This window comes from Bidens hawaiensis, unplaced genomic scaffold, assembly GCF_021521415.1.
Source record: "Bidens hawaiensis isolate Kalapana, Puna unplaced genomic scaffold, B.hawaiensis_p1.1 tig00003126_1, whole genome shotgun sequence".
In the NCBI taxonomy this organism is placed as follows: Eukaryota; Viridiplantae; Streptophyta; class Magnoliopsida; order Asterales; family Asteraceae; genus Bidens; species Bidens hawaiensis.
This window is the reverse complement of record NW_027491168.1, coordinates 2,796,818-2,821,877: the sequence shown is the minus strand read 5'-3', so window position 1 is coordinate 2,821,877 and position 25,060 is coordinate 2,796,818. Positions and strand designations below refer to the sequence as shown.

The following is a 25,060-nucleotide window of genomic DNA, read 5'->3' as shown; positions in this document are numbered from 1 at the left end:
CGGGTGCGGGTACAGTGTCAAGGCAAAACCCTTCACATACTTAGCATCCGCAGGGAATTGAAGCCAGGAATACCTTGGAAGTAAAGTAACTATAAGACGAGTGCGGGTACAGTGTCAAGGAGAAACCCTTCACATACCTAGCACTCCGCAGGGAATTGAAACCAAGAAGGATCTTCTGGGCCATGCTTGCGGAAACGGGAATAACATCCCCGCATAGCGGGAACGTCGATAACTAGATTGTTTGAAGCTCCAAGATGGAATTGGTTGTTTTAACATAATTGATCACTATGTTCAAAACTACCAAAACCTCATGGAGAATCTATACAAGTGGAACTCAACGCTCCTGACTTGCGAGGAGGTTACAGACCTACCCGCATCATACCCAAAGATCAAGCAGAAAAGTCGGGAATTTCTGCACGTGACATTAGGACTTCCGCGGGAAGAATCCCCATGGAAAACCTTAAAACTAAACCCTTTTCAAAACCCTTTGCTTAAGTCAAAAAGTTCACCTCACTTATTAACAATTCATGAGAAGAACATTGGACTGGGGGGACTTGAAGAGGTAGGTCCCAGCAGAGCCCAGTTGGACACATAAGACTCACCTCAAAGAGGGACGTCTGCGCAGTTGAACCCGCAAGACTCACCTTCAACAGGGACGTCTGCGCAAAAGCTAAACTCGCAAGACTCACCTTGAAGAGACGTCTGCGCAGAAACCAACTGGATCCGCAGGACCCACCATGCTCAGAGACGTGACGTCCTTACGCGCAGTACGCAAGCTGTTCCCGCAGGAAAAGCCTCCCAATGGTCGACGTACTCCGCCTGTTCCCGCAGCAACGGATACTAGCCATCAGGGAAGGCTACCCGCGCAGCAAGGCTACATGCACAAGGCACTTAACTCTTAAATAATTCAGTAATGTCACCTGAAGAAGGAGTGAGCAAGCCGGGAACACTCCCGCACAAAGCCGGGAACACTCCCGCACAAATGAGCCAGTCCGTACGATACTGGAGGATCTTTTGTACTGTACCTGACGAGGTATGGACAAAAGATCTGACCAAAGATACGACAGCTCACTAACAACAGTATGACGAGCAGCACGCTCTTGTACTGTATGTCACTATCAGCTGCTGCCTACTCACCAACCTGTCGGAGGACGTGCATAGCCTGCAGTTGGTGGAACAGGAATAGTACACAGCCGGCCTGGTCACTATCAGCCGCTGCCTACCCACCAACCACCAGCATGGCACGTGCGTAGCCCACAGTTGGCAGAACAGGAATACTATTCAGCCGGCTGTACCTGCTTGGAAACCTACATTCGGCTATAAATACTCCAACACCTTGGAATGGTATGGACACATTACATTACCTTATCACATCTTATCTTTTCTAGCAATCTCTTAATATACACTTATATTCAAGAACAATCTAGTCTGATTCTCACGCCGGAGGGTGGTCACAAGGAGGTACCCCCCCCCCCCTTCTAAGTGACGAGCTCACGGTGTCTGTTTTGCAGGTCACCAGAAGAACCATCTTTGCAGGACATAACCCCTCGTGGGAAACATCTATTTAACCCCCAGATTATCCGTAATCTGCCCAGGGTCAATTAGTGTTTCTTCAAAAACCCTTAACAAAACATGTAATCACATAACCGCAATTTAGCTCAAATTGGGGGGGTCTCAGTTAATTCCTTCTTTCCCATGTTTTCTCCAATTCTCCCAAATTCACTCTTCGACCAACCAATTACTCCAATCCACCACTCAAATTCAGTCAATTGATCGATAATATAGCAAACCCAGGAACCAATTTGTCCTAATTTTGATGGGTTTTGAGTCAAGATCGTCGACGAAGTACTTTCCCCCTGGCTTTAGGTTTCAACAGACGGATGAAGAACTGGATTTGTATTATTTGAAGAGGAAGAACTTGTTTTGTGAAATGAAGGCTTCAAACTAAATGGTGATTGTGGGTGGTGGCTGGCAATAGGTGGTGGTATATTATATGGAATGCTACATAAGCATGCCATGTGTGTTTAAAAATGTCACGTTAACAAGAAAACTAACAGAGTTAGGGTCCGTTAGGTTCGGGAGTGTCACAAACAAATAGGATGAAAGTTGAGAATGGTGGGCAACAAATCGAAAATTGAGAGGGGTATCAACCAACGGATGAAAATTAGGAGTATTAAAAACAAAATCCCTTTTATTTATTGTCATTTGATTATTATTATATCTTTTAATTAAATATACTCTTGTTACACAAGGACAACCAGTTTTAACTCTCAGGTTTTTTGAAGGGTCAACACGTACACTTTAAAACCTATCTCTAGATCTATAATAAGTGTTTTAAAAAAAATTTGGTTTGTGGCTATCTGTTTGGAAAGTTGGGAAGCGGTACTGGAACTTGTCCACATGTTTACTAGAGCATCTCCAATGCTATGTTTGTAAACATTTTGAATGCCATATGGTGAAGGGTAATTTGTATTTACAAATGGTTTTACGAGAGAAAAAGTAGGAGAGATAAGAGGAGAGTGGTGGCATGATTGTTCATGCTCTTAGTTATAGTATAATAAACCAACTATTTATATCACGTGTTACACACAAATAAAAAATATATAAAACTTCACACACACACACACATATATATATATATAGGGTTAGGTTCAAATAAGAAGTTTGATTTTTCTAAGAAGGCTAAAAAGGAGGGTATTTTTGTCTTAACACTTTTATATCGAAACCCACTTACTTTAATCTCAAAATCCACTTAACTTAATTCCAAAACTCACTTACATAAAACCCACTTACATCTTCACTCATCTCTTACATCCACCGCCACCACACCCGTCACCCACCGCATCGCCGGAAAAGTCCTAAAAACACAATGAAAAACACTATGAAAAACATAATGTAAAAAACACAATAGAAAAAAACACTATGAAAAAAACACACAATGATAAAAACACAATAAAAAACACAATTGTTTGACACAATGAAAAAAACACAATAGAAAAAACACAATGAAAAATACTATCGTATAACACAATTTTGTAAAACACAATTTGGTAAAACACAATTTGTAAAAAACACACTAATTTTTTTTTTATATTACAATATGGTACTCATATTAAAGATAAAAAGACACTCGTTAATTTGGTGAATTTGTTTTTCAATAAAAACGTAGTAAAAAAAGTTATGGACGTTTTAAAATGATGGGGGGATTTGGCATGTACCTTGCATGTGGAGAGAGAAAGACAACAAATGTGTTATTCCTTTTATACCCTTCCCCTTAAGTTCACACTTGATTTCCCCCTAAACTAATCTCAACCTTTTATGTTCAAAATCAACGGCCAATATTACTTCTTATCCTTCCTACAAAAACTATACTTCCTATTATAACCTAACCCTATATATATATATATATATATATATATATATATATATACACATGAGACAAGGGTAAATTAAGACACTTGATTTTACGAGTTTTATAAATATTAATGCATAAAGTACACGTGTAAAAATGGGTAAACTTGTCTTTTAAATATAATTCACCTAACTTACAAGTTTTCCTCCTCATCTTTAACCATATTATGTTTTTAATTTTAATATTAAACTAACTTCTCACCACGATTTTTAAACGACCATAATTTTTTCGCACGCTAATATTTTTTGTAAAAAAAAAGTGCACCATAAAATCTAGCATTTTATTCTCTTTAATTTGTGTATGAGGATAAAGTTAAAATACAAAGGACAACAAAAGTGAGAATGGTGAGAATGAATCTAATCCATTATCTTAGATTTGAATGGTGGAGATTAATTTAAGAAAATAAATTGATGAAAATAGCATAAATGTAATAACTCACTTTTGTTGACTTTCTCTTTGTACATGCAATGCACATGTCAATTCCCTCACCATTTTAAAACGTCCATAACTTTTTCATGCAACATTATTTTTTTTTTTAAAAATTTACCATAATAACAAGCGTTTTTTTATCTTTAATATGAGTACCATATTATTATATAAAAATTAGTGGGTTTTTTATATTGTGTTTTCGATTGTTCATTATGATTTTTAATTGGGTTTTTCTGTGCATTGTGTTATAGATTTTAGTTATTGTGTGATCAATTGATACTCATATTAAAGATAGCAATTAAAACAAAGATTACATCATTGTGTCTTTTTGTTTGTCATTGTGTCTTTGTGCTCACCATTTGTCTTACTACTTATCATTGTGTTTTAGTCATTGTGTATTTTGTTCATGTCATTGTGTAATATGTAGTTTCCATTGTGTTTTACGTTTTTGGTCATTGTGTTATATGTATCCACCATTGTGTTTTACGTTTCTGGTCATTGTGTTATATGTATTCATCATTGCGTATTACGTTTCATGTAATTGTGTAATATGTATTCATTATTGTGTTTTATGTATTAGATAATTTGTTATTATTTTATCATTATATTTACGTATTATTATTACATAACCATATTATTAGCATTTAGAAAAAAACAATGATGATTTGAAAGACACAATGACGAAAATAACACAATAACAAACAGAAAGACACAACGACGAAAAGACACAATGACACAATGACGTATTATTTTTTTAATTTTTATATAACAAGGTGATACTCATATTAAAGATAAAAAAACACTAGTTATTATGGTGAATTTTTTTTAAAAAAATAATGTTGCATGAAAAAGATATGGACGTTTTAAAATGATAAAGGAATTGACATGTGACTTGCATATGGAGAGAGAAAATATGTATTATTACTTTTATTATACCCTTTTACCTTTGGTCCCCACTTGACACATGTCAATCAACTATGGTTTCTCACACTTCTCATTTTTGTTGGACTTTGTAGAATAAATCAACCCTTGTGTATGATATTGTTATAATTTTTTCAATATTTTAAAAATTAATATGTTACATAGGGGTGCTCAATGCCGGTTTTTGATGGTTTGTAAGTTAAACTTGTGAACCTAACCATTAGTATCGATTTTTCATTGTCCAAAACCAAAATTGAATCCTTGAAAATTGAAACCGAATCCTTATCAACGGTCTCTTATATATAACAAAATAGGAAAAATGATAATTTTAGCAACATAAATGGTAAAAATTAATGGAAGACCTAGGATGCGAATAGGGATAGCAATGAAACCCGAACCCGATGAGAAAACCCGAAACCCGATATAAATGAGACGGGTAATACCCGACCCCTTAGGGTTTGGGATTAGTTTTGAAATTTTTCACGAGTTTGGGACAGGTTTGGGATTTCTAATATACCCGATTACCCGATAGCATAGATTCATTTACCCGATTATATACCCGATGTACCCGATATAGCTTATTATGTTACATATATACTATATTACAAATATATTATTTGTCGAAACTTGTTTAAGTCAATTATTTGAGATATTTTACCTTTTATGGTAACTATCTTTGTAAAATCGATTGGTTATATTTTGTCAAAACCTCGGTAGAAACCCAACGGGTTTTGAGCCGGGTATATCAGATAGGTATTTTATTAAAACTCGATAGGAAACTCGAAACCCGATGGGAAAACCCGACGGGTAGTTCCCTGATTAAATCCCGACGGGTTTGGGATGGACTTTTATAACCAGGTATAGGTTTGGGAATACTTAAGTTCGGCCCAAACCCGATCCATTGCCATCCCTAGAAGCGAAATTATAACAAGAACGAAAATTAAAAAAAAAATCATACTAGAATTAGGTTAATTTAAAATTGTAATAGTCAAGTTTACTTATATTAAAAAAGACTTTGTTCAATTATATCTTAACTATATCTAATATATAAAACAAAACATATCAAATACTAAATAATTAAAGAGATTAAAATGCATATAGCATTTAAAGTTTAGTCTGGTTTCATATGGATGGTTTTCAGCATAAGCTGCGAACCAAACCATTCGCTACGGTTTGAAAATTTTGAAACCAACCAACCGATTGAAGGTTAAAAATAAAACCAACCGTCAAATCAAACTGATGACCGTTTTAAAAGGTTTAAAGGTTTTAAACCGAACCATGAACACTCATAATTTTTACGTGATTCACAGTGTTTGCGTTCAGACACCCGCTGCATCGTGCGGTCACCCGTGTAGTATATATATGTGTGTGCGCGCGCTTGTGTGTTGTATACATTTTAATTAACTGTAACGTCAGATATCATTATTATTAGTATAAGGTGTCAAACTGTTGTTTTAATTAAAAGAATTCAACATACAAAAACAAATAGAGAAAAATAACAATTTAAAACATAATTCTAAGTTATACCACATACTTCTAACTTATATTATGAAACAAAAAAAACATATTAATTAAAACTTCATTATCTACTGAAGTCATATGTTGTAAACTATGAAACGTAAACATGTAGATGTTGTAACATAAGTTGTGTGTTATAAAAACTATTTTTATTGAAATTATAAAACATTTAAGTACACAACATAAAGAATGCTAAAAATATGAATATAACAATAAGATATAATTGTAATTTTTATTAATCTGCGTGTGTAATAAAGCAACAATATGATCCAAACTTCATGACTTAAACCACCATTTCTGTAAGGTCCCATTCTCGGTAACCCTACTTTGGCGTTGGATTTACTCATAAACACAGTTCTAAAATCAGAGTTAATTAAAACTTTTGCGGAATAATTAAAAATTCAAGCATTACATTATAAAACATCGAATCTTGTCTTAAGCATACAAATTGTCTTTTCATAAACATTAATATTAAATAGTCATGACACTTCTTCATAGATGCCAGCCTCTTCAGCTTATGCCATGTGTCCCTCCTCAAGCTAACTGCCTCAGCCTATTTGCCTGCGTGCATACTAAAATTCAGCTACGCTAAGTGAGTTCTATTAAATCAATTAACATACATTACATTCATATCCTTACTCATACGTGTCCGAAGATACGTATTCATACATTACTTATTATTACTTCCTTCATACATACTTTACATACATGCATGCGTACTTACATACTTTCTTTCCTAAAACCCTATGGTATACCATAAGCTATTCTTTCTCAATCATCACCAGATATTATTAGGTTCTGGTCCCTAACATCACAGATATTATAAGGGTCTGGTCCCTAACATCACAGATATTGTAAGGGTCTGGTCCCTAACATCACAGATATTATAAGGGTCTGGTCCCTTCATTTCGTACCATCATTAAACCATACATCCATACGTACTTCGCCAACCTGTTACACATTTATATATAATCATACACATCCACATACATATTCCTAACTCTTTATATATCATTCGTACATCATTCATAGGCATTTACGTAGCATACACTTACCACTTAAGGTAAGTGTATTCACTAAACACATAGTAGTATGAACACAGCCCCGAAAACATAACATATAAAGGGGCTAGAAACTCACCTGGAGTCGGTTTCTCTCCGAGTTAATGGTAATGTCCTTCCTTAGCTGTGCACGGCTAACTGTGTAACAAGTTGCGGGTATCAATTATCTATTTCTACTATTTCGTATATATGTGTTAATGAACCCTTCAACTAACGGGGGTGCTGCCCCTGGTAGCGGGGTCTAGGGGCGGCAGCCCCTAGCAGGGTCCAAGGGGCAGAGCCCCTAGCTGGGGTCGAGCTGCCAGGTTAGCTTGGAAAAATTTTATTTTAGCTAATAGGGCTTTATCAAAAATGCATCAGAAAAATGAATCGGGTTTCGTTTTACAACAATTCGCATGAAAGGATTTCTCATGGAAAATGCGCATGGAAAATTCGCATGGAAACCCTCGCATGGTCCATTCTCTTCGCATGGCTGTGCGATGCGAATTCTTTTCTTTTCTTTGTTTTTACCATTTAAAGTCATTTCCTCGGTAACTCCTCCTTAGGACCCGATTTTACTCTTTTTATGGTTTTCGGGTTGTACCAACTTTGTATACCCGTGTTTTACAAGGTTCGGATATCACCTTTTTGTCCTATAACGAAACCGTTAATGCTCGGCCCATCAAGTTTACATTTTTCTAACTTCTTACAACCCGATCTACTAATATATCAAGTTGCATGTCGAATCCGACCATAAAACTTAACCTTTTTGCCGAAACTCACCTTTTTGGTCTTGGGTTCGGATTCGGATTCTGGACCACCCGTGGATATAAGAAATGTTTCTTGTTGTTTGATGACGTTGAACACGAGATTCAGCCTCTCTTTTGCTCGGATTGGATCCGGGTGCTCGAGAGAGAAAGTGTGTGTTCTTAAGTGTGTGTGTTGTGAAAAGAAAAAGAAATGGAGTAGAGTTTGGGGTTTATATATGGGTCTATGGGGCTTAGGGCCCATAACCTTTTCCTAACCATTCCCAAGCCTAAACCCAACATAACCCAAACACTATCACACAATTAAATTAACGACACACATGAAATAATAAATTTTCTTTTATTTATTAATTCTCAAAATACGGACGTTACAATTTCAATCCAAACATCCATACATCCAGTCAAAACGTTCATAAATAATTCCCCAAAATAAAAATAAAATAAAATAACAAAGTCTCAAAATTTAAAAATATAACAATAAAAACAATTAGTTGTCTTTATTACTCAATGAATGATGCTTATAACAATTTATTTTGAAGCTTTCTTCAACTTAGGAGTTAATGCTTAAAATTAATGTTCAAATTAACTTGTGGAAATTATATAAAAGAAAAATTGATGGGTTGGAAGCCTATTTGGACATGCTAGTTGAATACCATGGAAACCTTGTATTGCTTTAATATGTAATAAGATTATCTAAATTCTAAATATTGATTCGTAAACCGTTAATGTTTTTCACGTTGCGTTTTTTTTCCGTTGCTACATGCTTATTTTTATCAACATTTCAACGTAGAACTTTTTAATTGTTGTGTTTTATATAAGTGTTGAATCTTATAAGCAGCCCCATCCAACTTACGGATCAGGGACTGTTTCGCTTTTATATATAAAGTTTCGAATGTAATCAACAATGTTTCGACGTTGGTTTTTTCACAACTTTACGCCTCCACCGCGATGCGTGGTTTCGCAGCAACTTCTCGACGATAGGTTTATTTTTTTTACGGTTTTATGTCCTCCATCAACGTCCAAGTTCATGTCAATTAATTTTTTCACGTTTGAATATCCCACAAAGTAAAAGCACTTTATTTACAGTTTTGAACTATTCATGCAAATACATTGTAAATAGCTCATTAGTTTATCTTTGGATTGATCTATGTATTTGGTATATACTTACATCCAATCAGGGGTGGCTCGTGGAACAGCGAAAACAAATTAGGGTTTTAGGCCCACGCTTAATTAAGGCCTTCAATTTCAAAAAAACATTATATAGATATATTACAATGAGCAAAGTAAGCTCAAAGTAATGTATTGATTTGGTGGTAGGCTTGATTGTTACTAAAGTATAGGCTATGAGTTTCAAACTTGTAATAAGCAATTTTTGTTCTTAATAATTATAATGAAAAGGTATATTGGTTTTTAATGATCTCAACTATTGTCTTTTGGTCAATGCTGGTCCCAACTAATGAATTGGCTACTGATGGTCCCAACTTTTAAAGTATTTGTTCCTAATGATCCGCGACTAATAGAATCCTAACGTCGTTAGTTTTAGGTCGCCAGAAAAACGGTTTTGGCTGGAAAATTCAAATTTGTTGCAGGAAAACACCACCTGAACCCCACACCCACCACCAATTGACTACCCGCTAACCAACTACCACCACTTGAGCACCGTCAACCGATTCCGACGATGGTTCTAGGGTTTCCGGCGACCTCAATAATTGGGGCTTTTACTTGAAAAAGGTATGAAGTTACAAAGATGTTTGGGACGAAAATGTTGAGTTTTCGGAAAAAAAATTTAAGTTTTTCGGCCAAAACCGTTTTTCCGGCGACCTGAAACTAACGACGTTAGGATTCTATTAGTAGCGGACCGTTAGGAACAAATACTTTAAAAGTTGGGACCATCAGTAGCCAATTCATTAGTTGGGACCAGCAGTGACCAAAAGGCAATAGTTGGGATCATTAAAAACTAATATACCTAATGAAAAGGCCATAAAATCTTGTTTCAATTTAGGCCTCTACATTTATTGAGCCAGCCCTGCATCTAACATGTAAGTTTGAGACGTTGTGAGTTCAGCTCACTATCACGGATGGTGCCAGACTATTTTATGCCACAAAGAGAAAAAAGGAATTAATGAACAAATCAAATACAGAAATCAGAGTTAAATGCCTCTAAATTAAGATATAACGACATTGTATGATTTTGTGAACAACTAGTCGAGATCTAGTATTTATCTTAGTATCACGATCGTCTATTAATTATTTATTACTAGCTTATGTTCAAATTTTGATAAATTATTTATTACTAGCTTAGGTTCCAATTTTGATAACTGATGTACATTTTAGTAACACATATATGAATAATTTATATTATAAATTTGATTGTCGGCCGGAAAAATGTTAAATGTGACCGGAGAGAGCTGTGTCAGGCTTCTGTATTTCACTCAGTGTCACCGCCTCACAAAAGTAAATTAGGAACAATACAAATATAATATGTCTAGGAACAATGAACAAAATTAAAGCTACAATTAGTTTTCTTCTCTTTTCATTTCCTTTCTTTCTTTCTTTCTTTCTTTCTTTCCTTCTTCTTTTATTTTTTATTTTTTTATTTGATATAACATATACCAATTGCTTTCATCTTTTTAATTGTTTCCAACTTTCATAATTTATTTAAACCATATTTATTTAGTATTTGTTATATTATAGTGGTCTAGTTGTAGAGACAAAGTCTCTTAAACACTTAAATGTTTTGGGTTCGGGTATAAGAAGAACACGAACTTTGTCTTTAAAAAAATTGTTTATAAAATAACAGGATAAAGACAACATTAGATGAAGAATTCATTACAATACTAACAAGTCGCTAGAACATATGATTAGATGGCTAAAGAGAACATTAGATGGAGAATTCATTACACAAGAGAACATTCTATTGTGACATTTTTTTACTTGTGTTTTATCCATTAAAATGAGTTCGTCTTGAACTTTTTGAGAATAGCACCCGCTTTTCATTTGTTGCTAAAGATTTTGTCATTCCAAGCTTTCCATAAACCACAATGTTAATAGGAGAATTGCTTGTAGACCTTTTTTTTAAAGCTGTTGGTTCTACGGGAAAGCCAGCATCTCCTCTATCGAATTGCCTGTGAACGATGGGAGTTTGCACCACTTGGCAATCTAAGACGATAGTTTCCAACTAGAGGGCATTCAATTAACAAATGATTTAGGTGTTGTGCCATAGAGATCACAGGTAGCTGCCCAGTGTCCAATACCGCCTTTTACCAATTTGACCTTGGTAGGTAACATGTTCAAAAGTGTTCTCCATCCGAAACAATCAATCTTAATTGGATCCCGCAACCATGATTATAAGCTCCTTGGCTGTATTATTCTGTTTTGATCATTCTACGTAAACTGACTGTGAAGCCAAACAATATTCACTTGACCGTGAAACATCATTTGATTGGTTAAAATGACTTTTCGCATCTCGCATGAATGCATGTGTGGGTTGGGGGGGGGGGGGGGGGGTTGATAACACGGTTAATCTTGTTGTGTATTGTTTGAATACTTGCTTGTAACTATTTCATGCACACTCCTACATTTGCCAACCAAGAGGATCATTTCATCATAGTTTACGTTGTGTGGGTTGTCACACCTCGACCAAAGGCGGAACATGCCGAAGCGTAACGTATTGATTGGATAGTAGCTCAAAAGACACTAATTAAAGCGACAATAATTATTTAACTTCATTAACATTAAACAAGTACACAAATTCAATAAGTAGATACATCATAACTTGTAATTTGAATAAATATCCCAAGGTCAACTAACTATCTTCGATCTTGAATATATCAAATACTTGAACCTGTAATATGTATAAAAATAGAGTTTGTCAACACGAATGTTTGTGAGAATACATAAGTTTTAATTGTATATATATATATATATATATAGGTAAATCACAATTCATATGTAAATGGTGAGCATTACAACACTTATGAGAATGTAAACAACTAAATAGATGTAGACCTGTTCCTATTAATACAAAATCAATGTACTTGGGTAAATGTAGAATCATACTAGATGAGAATAGATAAGGATGAGATACCAACCGCCAAACATAAATTAAACACTTAAGCACATAGAGCATAATCATAAAGCATGCAATAATCACACATAGACATAAATTGAATTGTGATTTCAATAGATGATGAAATAAAACATAAGTAAAGTTGATAAGATATACATGCTACCCCCAAAACATAAAAGATGGAAAAAGGGGGTAAGTAAACTCACCTTAACGAGTGGATTAACGAACACGAGATGGCGATAAAAATTAATATAGAAATGGTCGAGCTCCTCGGGGTGCGTCAAAAGGCCCTATTTGATAACGATAATATAAATTAAATAACGAAAATATTAACAAGACTTATGACGGATTTAGGGTTTGTTTGGGTTCTAATTTAAAAGTTCGTTATTAGACATTTTATTAGTTTAGTTTTCAATATTGCGAATTATAATCGGGTCGAAAGATTTGAACCTCTTAGAGTTTAGACCATTATTATAATCGCTATTTATTATTTAATATTATAGTTACTATTATTATTATTATGTTAGATTTACACATAAAATATATTTAACGGTAGGAAAACTAGACACTAGACACACCTTTACTATAGTTCTTTTGTATTTGTGTTATACTAGTTATTAATAATTAATTAACTATTATATATAATAATATTGTTAAATTTTATAAAACATATATATATATATATATATATATATATATATATTAATGGTAAAGTTAAACGCAAATTCACTTCGGTCATTAGTAGATTGTTAGTTTGGTTCATTTTAATATAAGAAGAATATATAGGTTTATTGGTAATCCGTTTATATTAAAGTATATATAATATAAAATAAATCTATGAGGGTATATATATGTGTGTGTGTGTGTATGATATGTAGATGTCGGGAAAAAAAGTTTAAAAGTCCGGAAAATATTAGCTTTCGGTTTTAACAAAATAACGTTTATTAGATATTATATTAATAATAACATGATTAAAATGAATTAAATAACATTCAAAAACGGGGCCTGGGGGACTCGAACTCACGCCCCAGGCTGGTTCCAAGGTTTAAATGAAATGCACCTGCCACTAGGGCAGGTGTCTAACACGAGTAAGACGTGTAAACATTAATTAATAACCGATATCAGTTTATACTCCCTTTGTTCTTATAAACCCTAACTTGATTCCATTCCAATTGATCGAATTTTAGTCTAGATTGATTTAAATTGGTTTGGGGGTTCTTGATAATCGATAAAACCGAAACTAACTGTATAAATTAATTACCGAAATCGGGGATGGATTAAGGGAGACGTCGTCTAGGGCTTACGCTCTGAACCTGATATTGAACGGGGCTCCAACAGTGGGATATAATGCAATTAACTTAGGATTTAGGGTCGAGATGTTGAGAGGGTGGTGTGGTACCATTTAATTGAATTATAAACGAGTTTATATAGGTATTTAGGTACAAGAAGACCGCGGTTTAGGTTTTAATGCAAGATTACGCAAGATCGTTCATCATAGCTGTCAATTAATAGAATTACGGTATGGTTTGGACGCGCTTTTTAACACTTAACATATGGGGATACCAATTCCGTGGATTTCGGCATGAATTATGGGTCAAGAAACAAAAGAGGGGGGGGGGGGGGGGCTGCGTGTCGGTGACGGTAGGAAGGAGGGAAAGACGAAGGAAGTTTGGTTGATTTGCAATCAGGTCCTTGTACAATGGTTTGTGATCAGAAGGTGAAAGAACTAGATTGTTGGGGCTAAATTGCATTTACTTGATACTTAAAAGCAAATAATTATAAAGAAAATACTATAATTTATAAAAGTTCATTGTCTTATTTATTGAGTGCGGATCCAAAAATAAAAGTCTTTTTTTTAAAAAAAACGGGTCGGGTTTCGGGTCCGAATTTAACGAATGTTACATGGGTGGCCTTTAAAGGTTATGGCAAAGTATCAAAGAAGTCTGCTAGAGGGAATTAGGGTGTGGGGTCTGAATGGGCTGAAGTCTCATTCGGTCAGATTGTTTGTTTCATGAAAAGAAGTAAAGAAGGCATCTGAATGATCCAGTAAGCCTCTTAGCATTCAAATTTGGAATGTAGCTGAATGAAAAAGAGATGAAAAAGAGACCAAATTACCCACTTATCAACCATCGCTCCTTCCTTCCTTCCTCTCATCAGGCGACCCAAGCACAATACCACCATCCATGCTCGATTTCATCCCGATTCCAAGCACAAACAGGTATGGTTTTTTGTTTCTGTAATCAATTTCTGCTATAGGGTACGGCCGACTAGGACTAGAAGCTAGGGTTTAGTGTTCGAATGACTAATTGATGTTCAATCTGGTTGAATCTTGCTTTAATATTGACAATTTGGTTCATCATGAAACCCTAACAAGTTTTTTTCTTGATTATGTTTAATTGAGACATGACTTGGGGCTGCAATGAAAGGCTGGGTCGAATTGGGAAGAATAATAATATGATTTTTGCAGCTTTTACACTACTTTTTATCAAACTTTGAAAATTCATATAAAATCAACCAAAGTCCGTTTGGGGTGTATTTTATATTGTTGAAAAGCTCATTGAGTCTAGTTTCTACAGATATTTGTAATAAGAGTTAAAATGGACAATAAATACATGAAAACTGCAATGCAAAACAGCATAGCAGAATGGTTAAAGCTGAATTTTTGGTTAATATACGAATCTGTCTTGTTTTTCAAAAAATCATATAAAATAAACCATTGACCTGATTAAGGTGATTCTTTTTGGGTCGAAAACTTTATTGAGTCTAATTTCATCACACAATTTTAGAAAAACAGAAAACATGATCGTTAAGCGGGTAAAATCAGCCATTACAACAGCTGTGCAGATAAGTGCTACATAAAACTAATATTTTAAAAGTTGTTAAATATGAATAATTGAGTGCACTTAAACAAAACATACTTTGGTTTTAAAATGTTATATTCATTAGTTAGGGTACTTTTCAAAGTGTTTGTAACACTTGCAAATAAAATAACAAGCCAAACGGGCATATTAGTAAACAATACATTGTTTTGATTTTAGTTAATGAACAAAAGAGAGTGTTTATTATCATAAAGAGATACAAATGTTGTGATAAACTTATTATACAGTATGTATCCTAATTGTGGTATGCTGGCTTGTAAATAAGCTAGATGCGTTGAAGGACTTGAAGCTTACAAGGCAACGGAAAAGCTCAAATGGATGCAAAAAGACGGTTTTTAAATGTGCAGCCCAGGTAAGGTGAAATTTTGAAGACCTTAAAGATCGCTATTTGTTTGTTGGTTCTTTAGCTTTTGGTTTGATATTTGGATATGTTTTAGATTTTGTTAGGATGGGATGTTTAGTCTCGGTTGTACTTGTGTGGATTGAGCTTGTTGCTAAAAGTTATGGTTTGGTTGGTTGTAAGTTTGTTTTTTGCTTGGTTTTTGTGTAATTTGGATTTGGTTGTTATAATAAAGTTTGTTTTAAGATATATTTTGGTTGGTTCATAATTAAAGTTTGGTCACTTGGTACAGTTATTAAAAGCTCTAATTAAACAAATAGATTTCATTCAACACGAAATAGTTTACATAGGTAAAATAGTCATTCTGCAAAGTCATTCAGATGTCCAACCTCAAAGTCTCTTCTTAATTATTTAGACCTCTTACCGGTAGTCACTTATTAATCATTACCTCTTACTGGTTCAGCATTTAATGATTCAGCACTTACCAAGCAGCCCTTATACGTTTAACATTGTACCGCCCTCTGAAAGTTATTTTTACATGAATTTTGTAATCTATTAAAGTCCACTGATTTATTTAAAACACATCTATCTACTCTAATAAAAGACTACCAAATCTTGCCACTTGTCAATCTTATAGCCATCCTCACATTTTTTTCAACCAATTTTAATATATGGTCTTTATCTTTAAACCATTTCAATATATGAATTTAAGCTTATTTTTAGTAAACGTAAATCCTAACCGGTTTATTCATTAACATTAATGGTGAAATAAGGAAATATCAAACTTGAAGTTACGGGTCTGTCAGAATAAAATTTTAAAGTCACAGGTAATTGCAAATTAAAGAAAATAAATGTTCATCATTGTCGAAGAATTTGGATTTGTATGGTAATAAACTACAAATTGTTTTTAAACTAGGATTCGAGCAGCAGTGCAAATTTTTTTTATATAAGATTGGTTTCAAATTTGGATTTAAAATTTTCTCATGTGCATTTGAACTCAGGAAAATGTGTATTCTCTTAATTTTCTCCAAACATTTTATATAAATATTGCAAATATGGATAATACGTGTTATATGTATCTTGGTGTTTAGCATTAAATCACTAAAGTTGAATATTATAATTATAATCCATGTGTATGAAGATTTACTAAATGAACCATCTGTCATTTATTTATATGATTCTTTTGATAATCTAAAGAGTTTTAGCAAAAAGAAGATCAATATTTAGTTTTCAATATTTTCTTCCATAACTCAGATCAAAATGCTTTAGAAACATATATTTTATTATAAGATTTATACTTTTTTATTCATTTAAATATATTTAATTTAATATGCCTTATAAGACAAATTACTTAATTGAAAGCATTCAAAATTTTAAACCAAAAAACTTGTTTTAATCCCATCCCACTATTTCGCTTTCCAATAATCATTTATTATATTGAAACCTAGAATAACTTCTTCGTCAGTAATTTACATAATTTCAATATTATGTTAACTTCAATATTATATTAACTTATTAATTTTGTTTTCATATAACGAGTTGGGGTTATGTTAGTGTTTTCTGTTTGTTAGTACATACTTAAACTCTTTATTATGGCTTATATTCAAAATAATAAAGCTATACACAAAATAAAAAAAATACATTTATAACATTTTTTATTAAAATATATTATAAAAATTCATTAAGATTCACACCTTAATTATATATAATGTAACTTAATAGAAATATTTATTATTTTTATTTTTTATTATATCTAACTTAATCATGATCCTCATTACATTTCAAGGACATTCTGTTTTCACATTAATTTAAAAGAAAATAATAATCCGGTTAAAAGTCATTTACTATGCTTCCGTAAACTCCGAAATATTTGCTTCTTCTTCGTTCTTTTTTTTCTCTATAAGTTGTTAAAATATATATATCGATTAATTAAATATTTCAACAACTTCCCATAATAATAACTAATAGCATGGGATTAATATTCAAAATTTAAACATTTCTTATCTAATACTTTCAAATAATAATCACTATCTTCACCTTATGCAACTTTAAATCTTCTAATATTCTACTAACCCGAATATTCACTGTTATTTTGAATAATGACTTTAAGGTTAGTATGTCTTTATCATTTTCCTAGCAATTACATTCATATGAAATGAAACAAATCATTTTGTTATAATTTAATTTTCAGTTTTATATGTTGCTTGATTATACAATTATTAATCGTAAAACATAAATTCAATTAAAAATTTGTCATATACAGAATATTAATGACAACAAATTTATCATGATCAGTCAATTTCAAATTCTAAAGATTTTATGGATGATTATATCATCAAACTTCAGGTAATGAGGTTTTTGGAATAATCATGTTTTTTTTGGTTATAAGCGATAATCGGATGATCTCAAATGGCATCATATTGATTGATTAAAGGTTATGATATTTTATGTAGTATGAATATTTTTATTTTGTAAGTTTTATGAATATATTATCATTTATCTAGGGTTGGTATGTAATTGAAGAATCTTATATGTCACACAGACAACTATACGTGGCTATATCAAGAGTTACAAATAGACATATATGTTATCTTATCAAGAGTTACAATCACAAATGTAGTGTACAAGAAAGTTTTTACTTATGTGTAACATATTTGTGTAATTTTAGTTATGTAATTTGTGTAATTTTAATGTAAGTTGTAATTTTATTAACAATACATGATCATTTTGTTAACTATATTTCACTTAATGGTTAAAGTTTAAAATTTTCATCAATTACACATGTAAAACACAGACCTCAAACTAGTGTATTTATAAAATCAATGATAATTTGTTTAAAATACACGTGTTCATAAAATCAACCAACGGATCAACGATACACAAGTAGCACACTTGTTACATAAACAAATGCTATGTAGATTATTTCTCATTTACATGGATGTCCTTCAACCTTTCTTGTTAGCCAACACCTTGTCATTTTTTTTAATACTTGACATACAAAATTAACAAAATTGTTTATGATTAAATAATATTTACATCATTTTTACACATTTAATTACGTCAAAATAAGAAACCTCCCAAAAACCAATAATTTCACTTTAGCAAAGGTTATAATTCTGTAAAGTTCCAAAAAGAACAATAAATGTCTACAAAAAGTTTTTTAAAAAAACCCCTCAAATATATATATAAATAATTCACTGAAAACAAACAAAACAATAAATCTAAAATCATGGTCAAAATTTTGATTAGATGCTTCGATCTTCATTACTTATGATTACTGTGTAGAAGAATTGGTGTCTTTATTTGGTTGATGATTGTACCTGCCACCATCGTTCTGGTTGACTCGTTGATACACCTCTGAGTTCCGCCCCTTTGACCGGTTAGAATACTCGCCTTGGTATCTAAACTCATTTCTACCAAAACTCCGGCCACCATAATAACCGCCACGACCCCTGAAACCACCGCCTCTTCCAGATGAGTACCACCCTCTTCCACCGCCACCGCCACCGCCAATGCCAACTGAGAAACCAAGTTAACACAGGCTTACATAGGCCATGAAGAATAATATTATAGGGAAAAAAATAGTAAATAAGGACTTGTGGTTACCGCGTGTGGTAGTTCTCTTTTCTTCAACAGCCACTTGGCGGTTGCCAATTGTGATAGAAGGTGCCTGGAAAGTCATAGATATCATAAATCGGAAAAACCAACCTGCAACTAAAATAACCGTATCCAAGCAAAAACCAACGGTTTGCTGGTTTGCTTTTATGTATTCGCAAAAACTGAACTTTGGGTTTTTCAGATGGTTAAAACCGAAAAAACCGAGCCAAACTTAGTTTATGGATTTTCGTTTCTTGTTTTGAAGTTTAAATTATAAGAATTTAATAAAAAGTGTATCCAAATGTATAATAATCAAGTAGTTCATTAATTAACAAAAAGATTAGCCCAAATTCAGTATTACGAGCCAATTATTTTATTGCCCAAAAATTTCATACCAAATGGTAAAACCAAAAACCGAAACCAAACAGTTTCAGAAAACTAAAAAGCCGAAGACATTTTGACCCGTTTGCTTTATAATAACAGACCAAATAATAAGACATGTTTGCTTATAATAACGGGCCAAATAATAAGACCTGTTTGCTTATAATAGCAGGCCAAATAATAAGACCTGTTTGCTTATAATAGCGGGCCAAATAATAAGACGTGTCATACCTTGATAGCACTATGCATGGAATCCAATGACTCAAATTCCACAAATCCAAAACAAAATCCCTGATGCTGAAAATAAGAAAATATATTTTAGAAACAAATTGCATCAAACATGTGACAGTATCATAAACAAACCTTGTTACTTCTAACTTGGATACCATTAGTTTTAATGGCCCCAAACTTTTTGAATACTTCCTCCAATTGTGTGACAGTTGCACTCATAGGTAAATTCTTTACATATATAGAGTGACCTTCACCTAAATCCACCGAAATAACATTAATACTTATATTCATAATTTCAAAAACGGTCCCTGTACTTTGACCATATTGCAAGTTTCGTCCCCATAGCTGCAAACTTAGTCCAAACACTTGTGAGAAGGTTGCAAGTGTAGTCACCAGTCACCACCATTAATCTCAATTAGTTTTTAACAAAAAGTGATGCCATGTGCCATTCAAGTGAGGGTAATTGTCTCTTTTAAAACTGTCAGGAATTTGAAAAGACACAATGAATGGCACTTGACATCATTTTTCCGTCAAAAAAATAACTAGGATTAACAGTGGGACTAACCGTGCAACCCTTTCACAAATGTTTGGACTAAGTTACCGATTTTCAAACTTTGGGACCAAACTTGCATCATGGTCAAACTACAGGGGCCATTTGTACCATTTTCTCTAAATTTTAAATGATTAAAAGTGCGTATAAGGGTTATCATTACCATCATCATGAACATTGTTGATTTCAGGCCCATTAACGACCACAGGGGCTAATGTTTCAGGCTCTGGAGAAGGCTTAGCGGGCCTGGATTTCTGGTGATCAGTGTTAGCTGGGGCCCATCTTAAGCTGCCCGTTTGACCATGGCCCGAACCAGTTGACCCAGTAATCTTGGTTACCCTGACAATTGAAGCATATGATTTCTTCTCCTCTAGGGTTGCAGATGAATCAGGTTTCTGAATCGGGCCCGTTTCGCTTGGGCCTGCTTGAGCCGGAGCTGGTTTATCCGCAACTTCTTCCTCGAGACTCGACCCTGACCCTGATTTATCCTCCGGGTCAATAACTTTGGGCCCGATAGTGACATCTTCGGTTGTCAAATTCGTTGCAGTCTCGTTTGTGGGATTATTATCTGAAACATAAGTCACCTCTGAAAACATGATTAATATGTGTAAGTATGTGTTTATATGTTTTTTCCCTTCAAGATAATAATAACTTTTGTTCTCGGATTCTATGTTTAAGTTAATTATTTACTTGTTATCACCATAACAAACGAATTGGTAGTTTAAATTTAAGCCCAAAATATTTCTTTATCTAACTACATAAGAGGCATTTTAGATAAACAATCAATATTTCACTTGGATAGGTTGGGCTCAAACTGAACCAAAAACCGAAAATTCGGTCTTTAGGTTTTTCAAAATCGTTCGGTTTTCGGTTTTCACAATGGGTTCGGTTCGATTTCCATTTTTAAGGTTGCACCATTTGAGCCGAAAAAATGGCTCAAAATAATGAATTTGGGCTTGAATCTTTAGGCATAAAACTTTTGTTGATTAATGATTAATTGATTATTACACATTTGAAACAATTTATTTGACTCACCATTTATTAGTTTCTTAATGAATTACTCAAAATCGGTTTTTTCAGTTTATGTTTAATAGCAAAACCAAGACCGAACCAAAAAATCAGTTTTTAAAAAAGATAAAACCAAGCCGTCAGTTTTTGATTGAGTTCGGTCATTTCAGTTTGGCTACGTCACTTATCCTGGTTACGGTTCGGTTATTTCGGTTTCATGCACACTCCTATTAGTATGGGTGGAAATTTCGCCTATTTAAAGGTCACCCAAAGAGTAATTTGATGCATAAAACCTCGTATCATTTTATCCAAAACATCAGTCATTATTAAAATAATATTGTTTTGTAACCATATTTGACGCTAATTAGTTATTTTGAACACACCTGAACTTTGTATGGGTCGATCTGCCGGCGCGCAGTCTACAATATTCTCAACAGATGTAGCAACTTTCTCGAGTGGTGCAGTTTCCTCAACATACCTAAAAACATCATTTTGAACAAAGTAACCCTTTTCTTGCGGTGCAAGAAAGAACGTTTGAGCAAATTTCCTTTTAATATTATCTTTTCCCGTTAAGCATCCGGTCACCAAAACAATAACCCCTGACTGATGTGAATCTTGTGCATCTGCGGTTTTAATCTCTGCTTTACAGTTCTTGTAATCAAGTGACTGAATCTTCACATCAATTGCCTGGTTTCACTGTTTTGTTACAACTTAACCATGGGATTATAAGATAATAATGAGTTACTTAAGACCGACAAAAGAAACTCACTTGCATAGTTGTTACTGAACTCATGAAACCGTTTGCATCTGGTCTGCTTAAGATGCTTGAATCCTGATAAAACTTATGAACCAGTTCGGGAGATTGATGAAGAATATGATAGTATTGCTCTACAAACGCATTGCCAACAACTTGTGCACTCGGAAGAACAGTTGCAGGATTTTCTGCTTGCATTGCCATCTGTAAAACGCATTAGCAATGAATTGTAGAAATATATAAAAAGTAATACTTGTAACGTTTATAACAAAAACTATAAAAGATAGCGGTAATTTCACACAATAGTAAGCAAGTGTTCCACTAAAGGCACTCAAATTTTATTAGGTGTTCCAATTAGACGTGTAAACAAACAGATCGTCAAGTGCACTGTTCGATGGGAAGTTTGTTTATTTAATAAACGAGCAAACATCAACACAAAATTTTGTTCATTTAGCTGAATGAACATGAACACATGTCTCATTCGTTCATTTATGTTCATCTTTCATTTAAACTCATTATTTTTCTTCGTTTACATTCATTTATGTTCGTTAACATTCGTTTTAAGTTTGTTCGTTAATATATTCATTTAATATTTATTGGCCCATTACAACTTAGTTTAGTTTTAATAACTTTTAGGCCCAACACATGTTTACTTTGAACTGGTTTTAGCTCAATTAGTTCGTTCATCTATTTTATATTATGCCTGTTTACGTTTCTGAACCATTAGTTTACACTGTTAACGAACACAGAGACATGCATTTTCTTAAAGAACAATCACAAACAAGAAAACACGTTCCTTTAATTGTTCATCTTCAATAGTTTGTTCAGTTAAAGCTAAACGAACAAACAAGAAAGTAGTGATTATTTTTTTGTAAGTTAACTTGAAGTAAGAAGTGAAACCAACTGACCGTGAAGGAAAAAAAATCACAAATAATAATCAAGTTTCATAACTACGCATTTTAAGCCAAATTAAAAAAAAAAAAAAAAATCACTGAATAATAATCAAGAGTTATTATTCAAAAAATTGACAGCATTGGAACAGTTAATAAAAATTGGGGATTATTTTATTGTGTGAATAATAATAAGCAATAAATGTCCGAAACATATAATAAAATCCATGAAGTGCGTATGGAAAGGCCTCCATTTTCCATAAAGAGAAGCAGTTGATTACTACAATTGGTAGGGCTTACCGATAATGATGAAGCCCTAACTAATCAATCAAACGATTTGATTTGATTCAAGGAGTAAACAATTATTATTATTATTATTACCTGGTTTGGGTGTCGTTGGATTCGAATTGATGCTGATGGAGATCAAGAGAAGAGAAGAGATCAAACAACCAAACTACAAAACAAAGATTCGGAATTTATTATTTATGAAAAATAATAAATTAGTTTACTGAAAAGGAGGAGGCTTCTGTTGGAACAAGTAAGTTCCACTTTAGCCCCCCTATACTTTACTTATTTGCATTCTTAACTAAAACACATATCAAAATATTCAGATATCATTTGATGTATGGTAACTAGAATTACTTTGTTACTAAAAGAAAGTTACTGCTCATAAACATGTCATCTTAGCTTACCTAAACCTGTAATTTTTGTGTCGTGTCGTGTTTGGGTTATGTCTGGAATTGTCATCGTGAAGTGAGTTGTTAGAACATGCACCTCATCCCCTACCTTCCAATGAAACATGCGAGAAGTCATGCTATTACGATGAATGCATAAGAAAAAAAAAAGACAAATTTTAACTTGAAAGGAAATAATACCCATAACCTAGAGAATAGCGGGTAATGGAATTGATGAAAAAGAATTATGAGTTTAGATACGGATATGATATTAGGTGATACCTGTAATTTAAATTTAATTTTTCATTATCTGTTGTCAATTATCAAATTGATGAGGAGTGTTAGTGCCAAATATACCCATTCCATTGGTTTCTCTATATGCGGATAGAGAAATGGACATCACCATTTGTGATTGTAACTTCTAAGAGTGGAGAATGAGTTCTTTTTAATTTTATTAAAACTTTTATTCATTTATAATAATAATAGATGATAGAAATGTGTCATCACATCGTGGTTCGGCTGAATGCTATTAATTCCGCCTTATATCCACACTTTGATTCTCGATCCAAGAGTTTTCTTTAATATTAACATCTCTCTAAACTCCATATATATGACTTTCTGGGTAGTGATCATCGAAACTCTCTAGTCTCCAATCAAGATAAAAATTACTCCTTTTTTTCTCTCTTAATAATTAGAAAGGAATTACTAATATAGAAAAGATTTGAAATGTAGGAATTACTTACGAGGTTCTCTCTTGCTTTAATCTTGAGAGTGAGTTTGTATGGATATTATCTCAAGAACGTACTGCGAGTATTAAGTGTTTTACCAGAGTTGAAGTGAGTTGTTAGAAGACTAGCTATACAAATAAACTTCAACAAAGAGACATTAAAACTCGCCACAACCACTACAGTTGATCCGTAACAATTTTATCCATTATAATAAGAGAATTGATATTCTACATAGTATCGGGCTTTAAACACTAGACGAATCAAACAAGGTTTGACTGGAACGAATGAAAAGAGACCAAACCCAAATGAAAAGCAATTTTACATAAGGGATACGGGTGTTTTCCTTTCTACATAACCTTAGGCTTTAGACACTAGACAAATCAGACAGAGTTTCGCTTGAAAGAACAAAAACAGACCAAACCCCAAATGAAAAGCAGTTTTACACAAGGGATATAGGTGTTTTCAGTTAACTTTTATGCCCAACCACCTTATTTATTCCCCCACCGACAACCCACACATACTTTTGAATGACCAACAAGCCTAGCCATCCAAGTACCTCCATTGGCCAAAAGATCACTCATACCCGTAATCACAGATAGCGCTGGTGACCCGACTTATCACCAATTGCAGGGAACCCATCGACGAAGGCCCGCTATGGTAAAAACCCTAGGCTCACGCACGACATTTTGTTACGACCAACGCTCGAACCGTTAAACTTCCTTAGCGAAACCCTATTCCTTTGTTTCAATATTACACTTTAAAAAGAAAACTCCATATTTCAAGCCTTTTTTATAGAACCTTGATTCTATAAAAATCTTAGTTATTTATAAATCAGATGAATTTATATTTATAAAACTATTCATGCGTGACTA

At 33.4% G+C, this 25,060-nt stretch overlaps 1 protein-coding gene across 1 annotated transcript; it reads right to left on the bottom strand.

Annotated features, from left to right (window-relative positions):
* Positions 1–18,461: 18,461 nt before the first annotated feature.
* LOC143622392 (nuclear transport factor 2-like) lies at positions 18,462–22,142 on the bottom strand. The gene is made up of 7 exons (XM_077093560.1): positions 21,912–22,142; positions 21,526–21,829; positions 20,298–20,720; positions 19,717–19,838; positions 19,585–19,650; positions 18,982–19,045; positions 18,462–18,894 (listed from the first exon to the last, which is right to left on the bottom strand). The coding sequence occupies exons 1-7, from the start codon at positions 22,098–22,100 to the stop codon at positions 18,650–18,652; spliced, it is 1,413 nt and encodes a 470-aa protein (XP_076949675.1). The 5' UTR covers positions 22,101–22,142; the 3' UTR covers positions 18,462–18,649.
* Positions 22,143–25,060: the final 2,918 nt, after the last annotated feature.

What these genes read in the sequence shown, in the direction of transcription:
- LOC143622392 (XM_077093560.1), bottom strand. Translation starts at nt 22,100, where the DNA reads ATGGCAATGCAAGCAGAAAATCCTGCAACTGTTCTTCCGAGTGCACAA. An exon ending in TCCAAGTTAGAAGTAACAAG is followed by an intron (nt 19,651 to 19,716) that starts GTTTGTTTATGA and finishes TCTTATTTTCAG; the next exon opens with CATCAGGGATTTTGTTTTGG. An exon ending in AAAGAGAACTACCACACGCG is followed by an intron (nt 18,895 to 18,981) that starts GTAACCACAAGT and finishes TTGGTTTCTCAG; the next exon opens with TTGGCATTGGCGGTGGCGGT.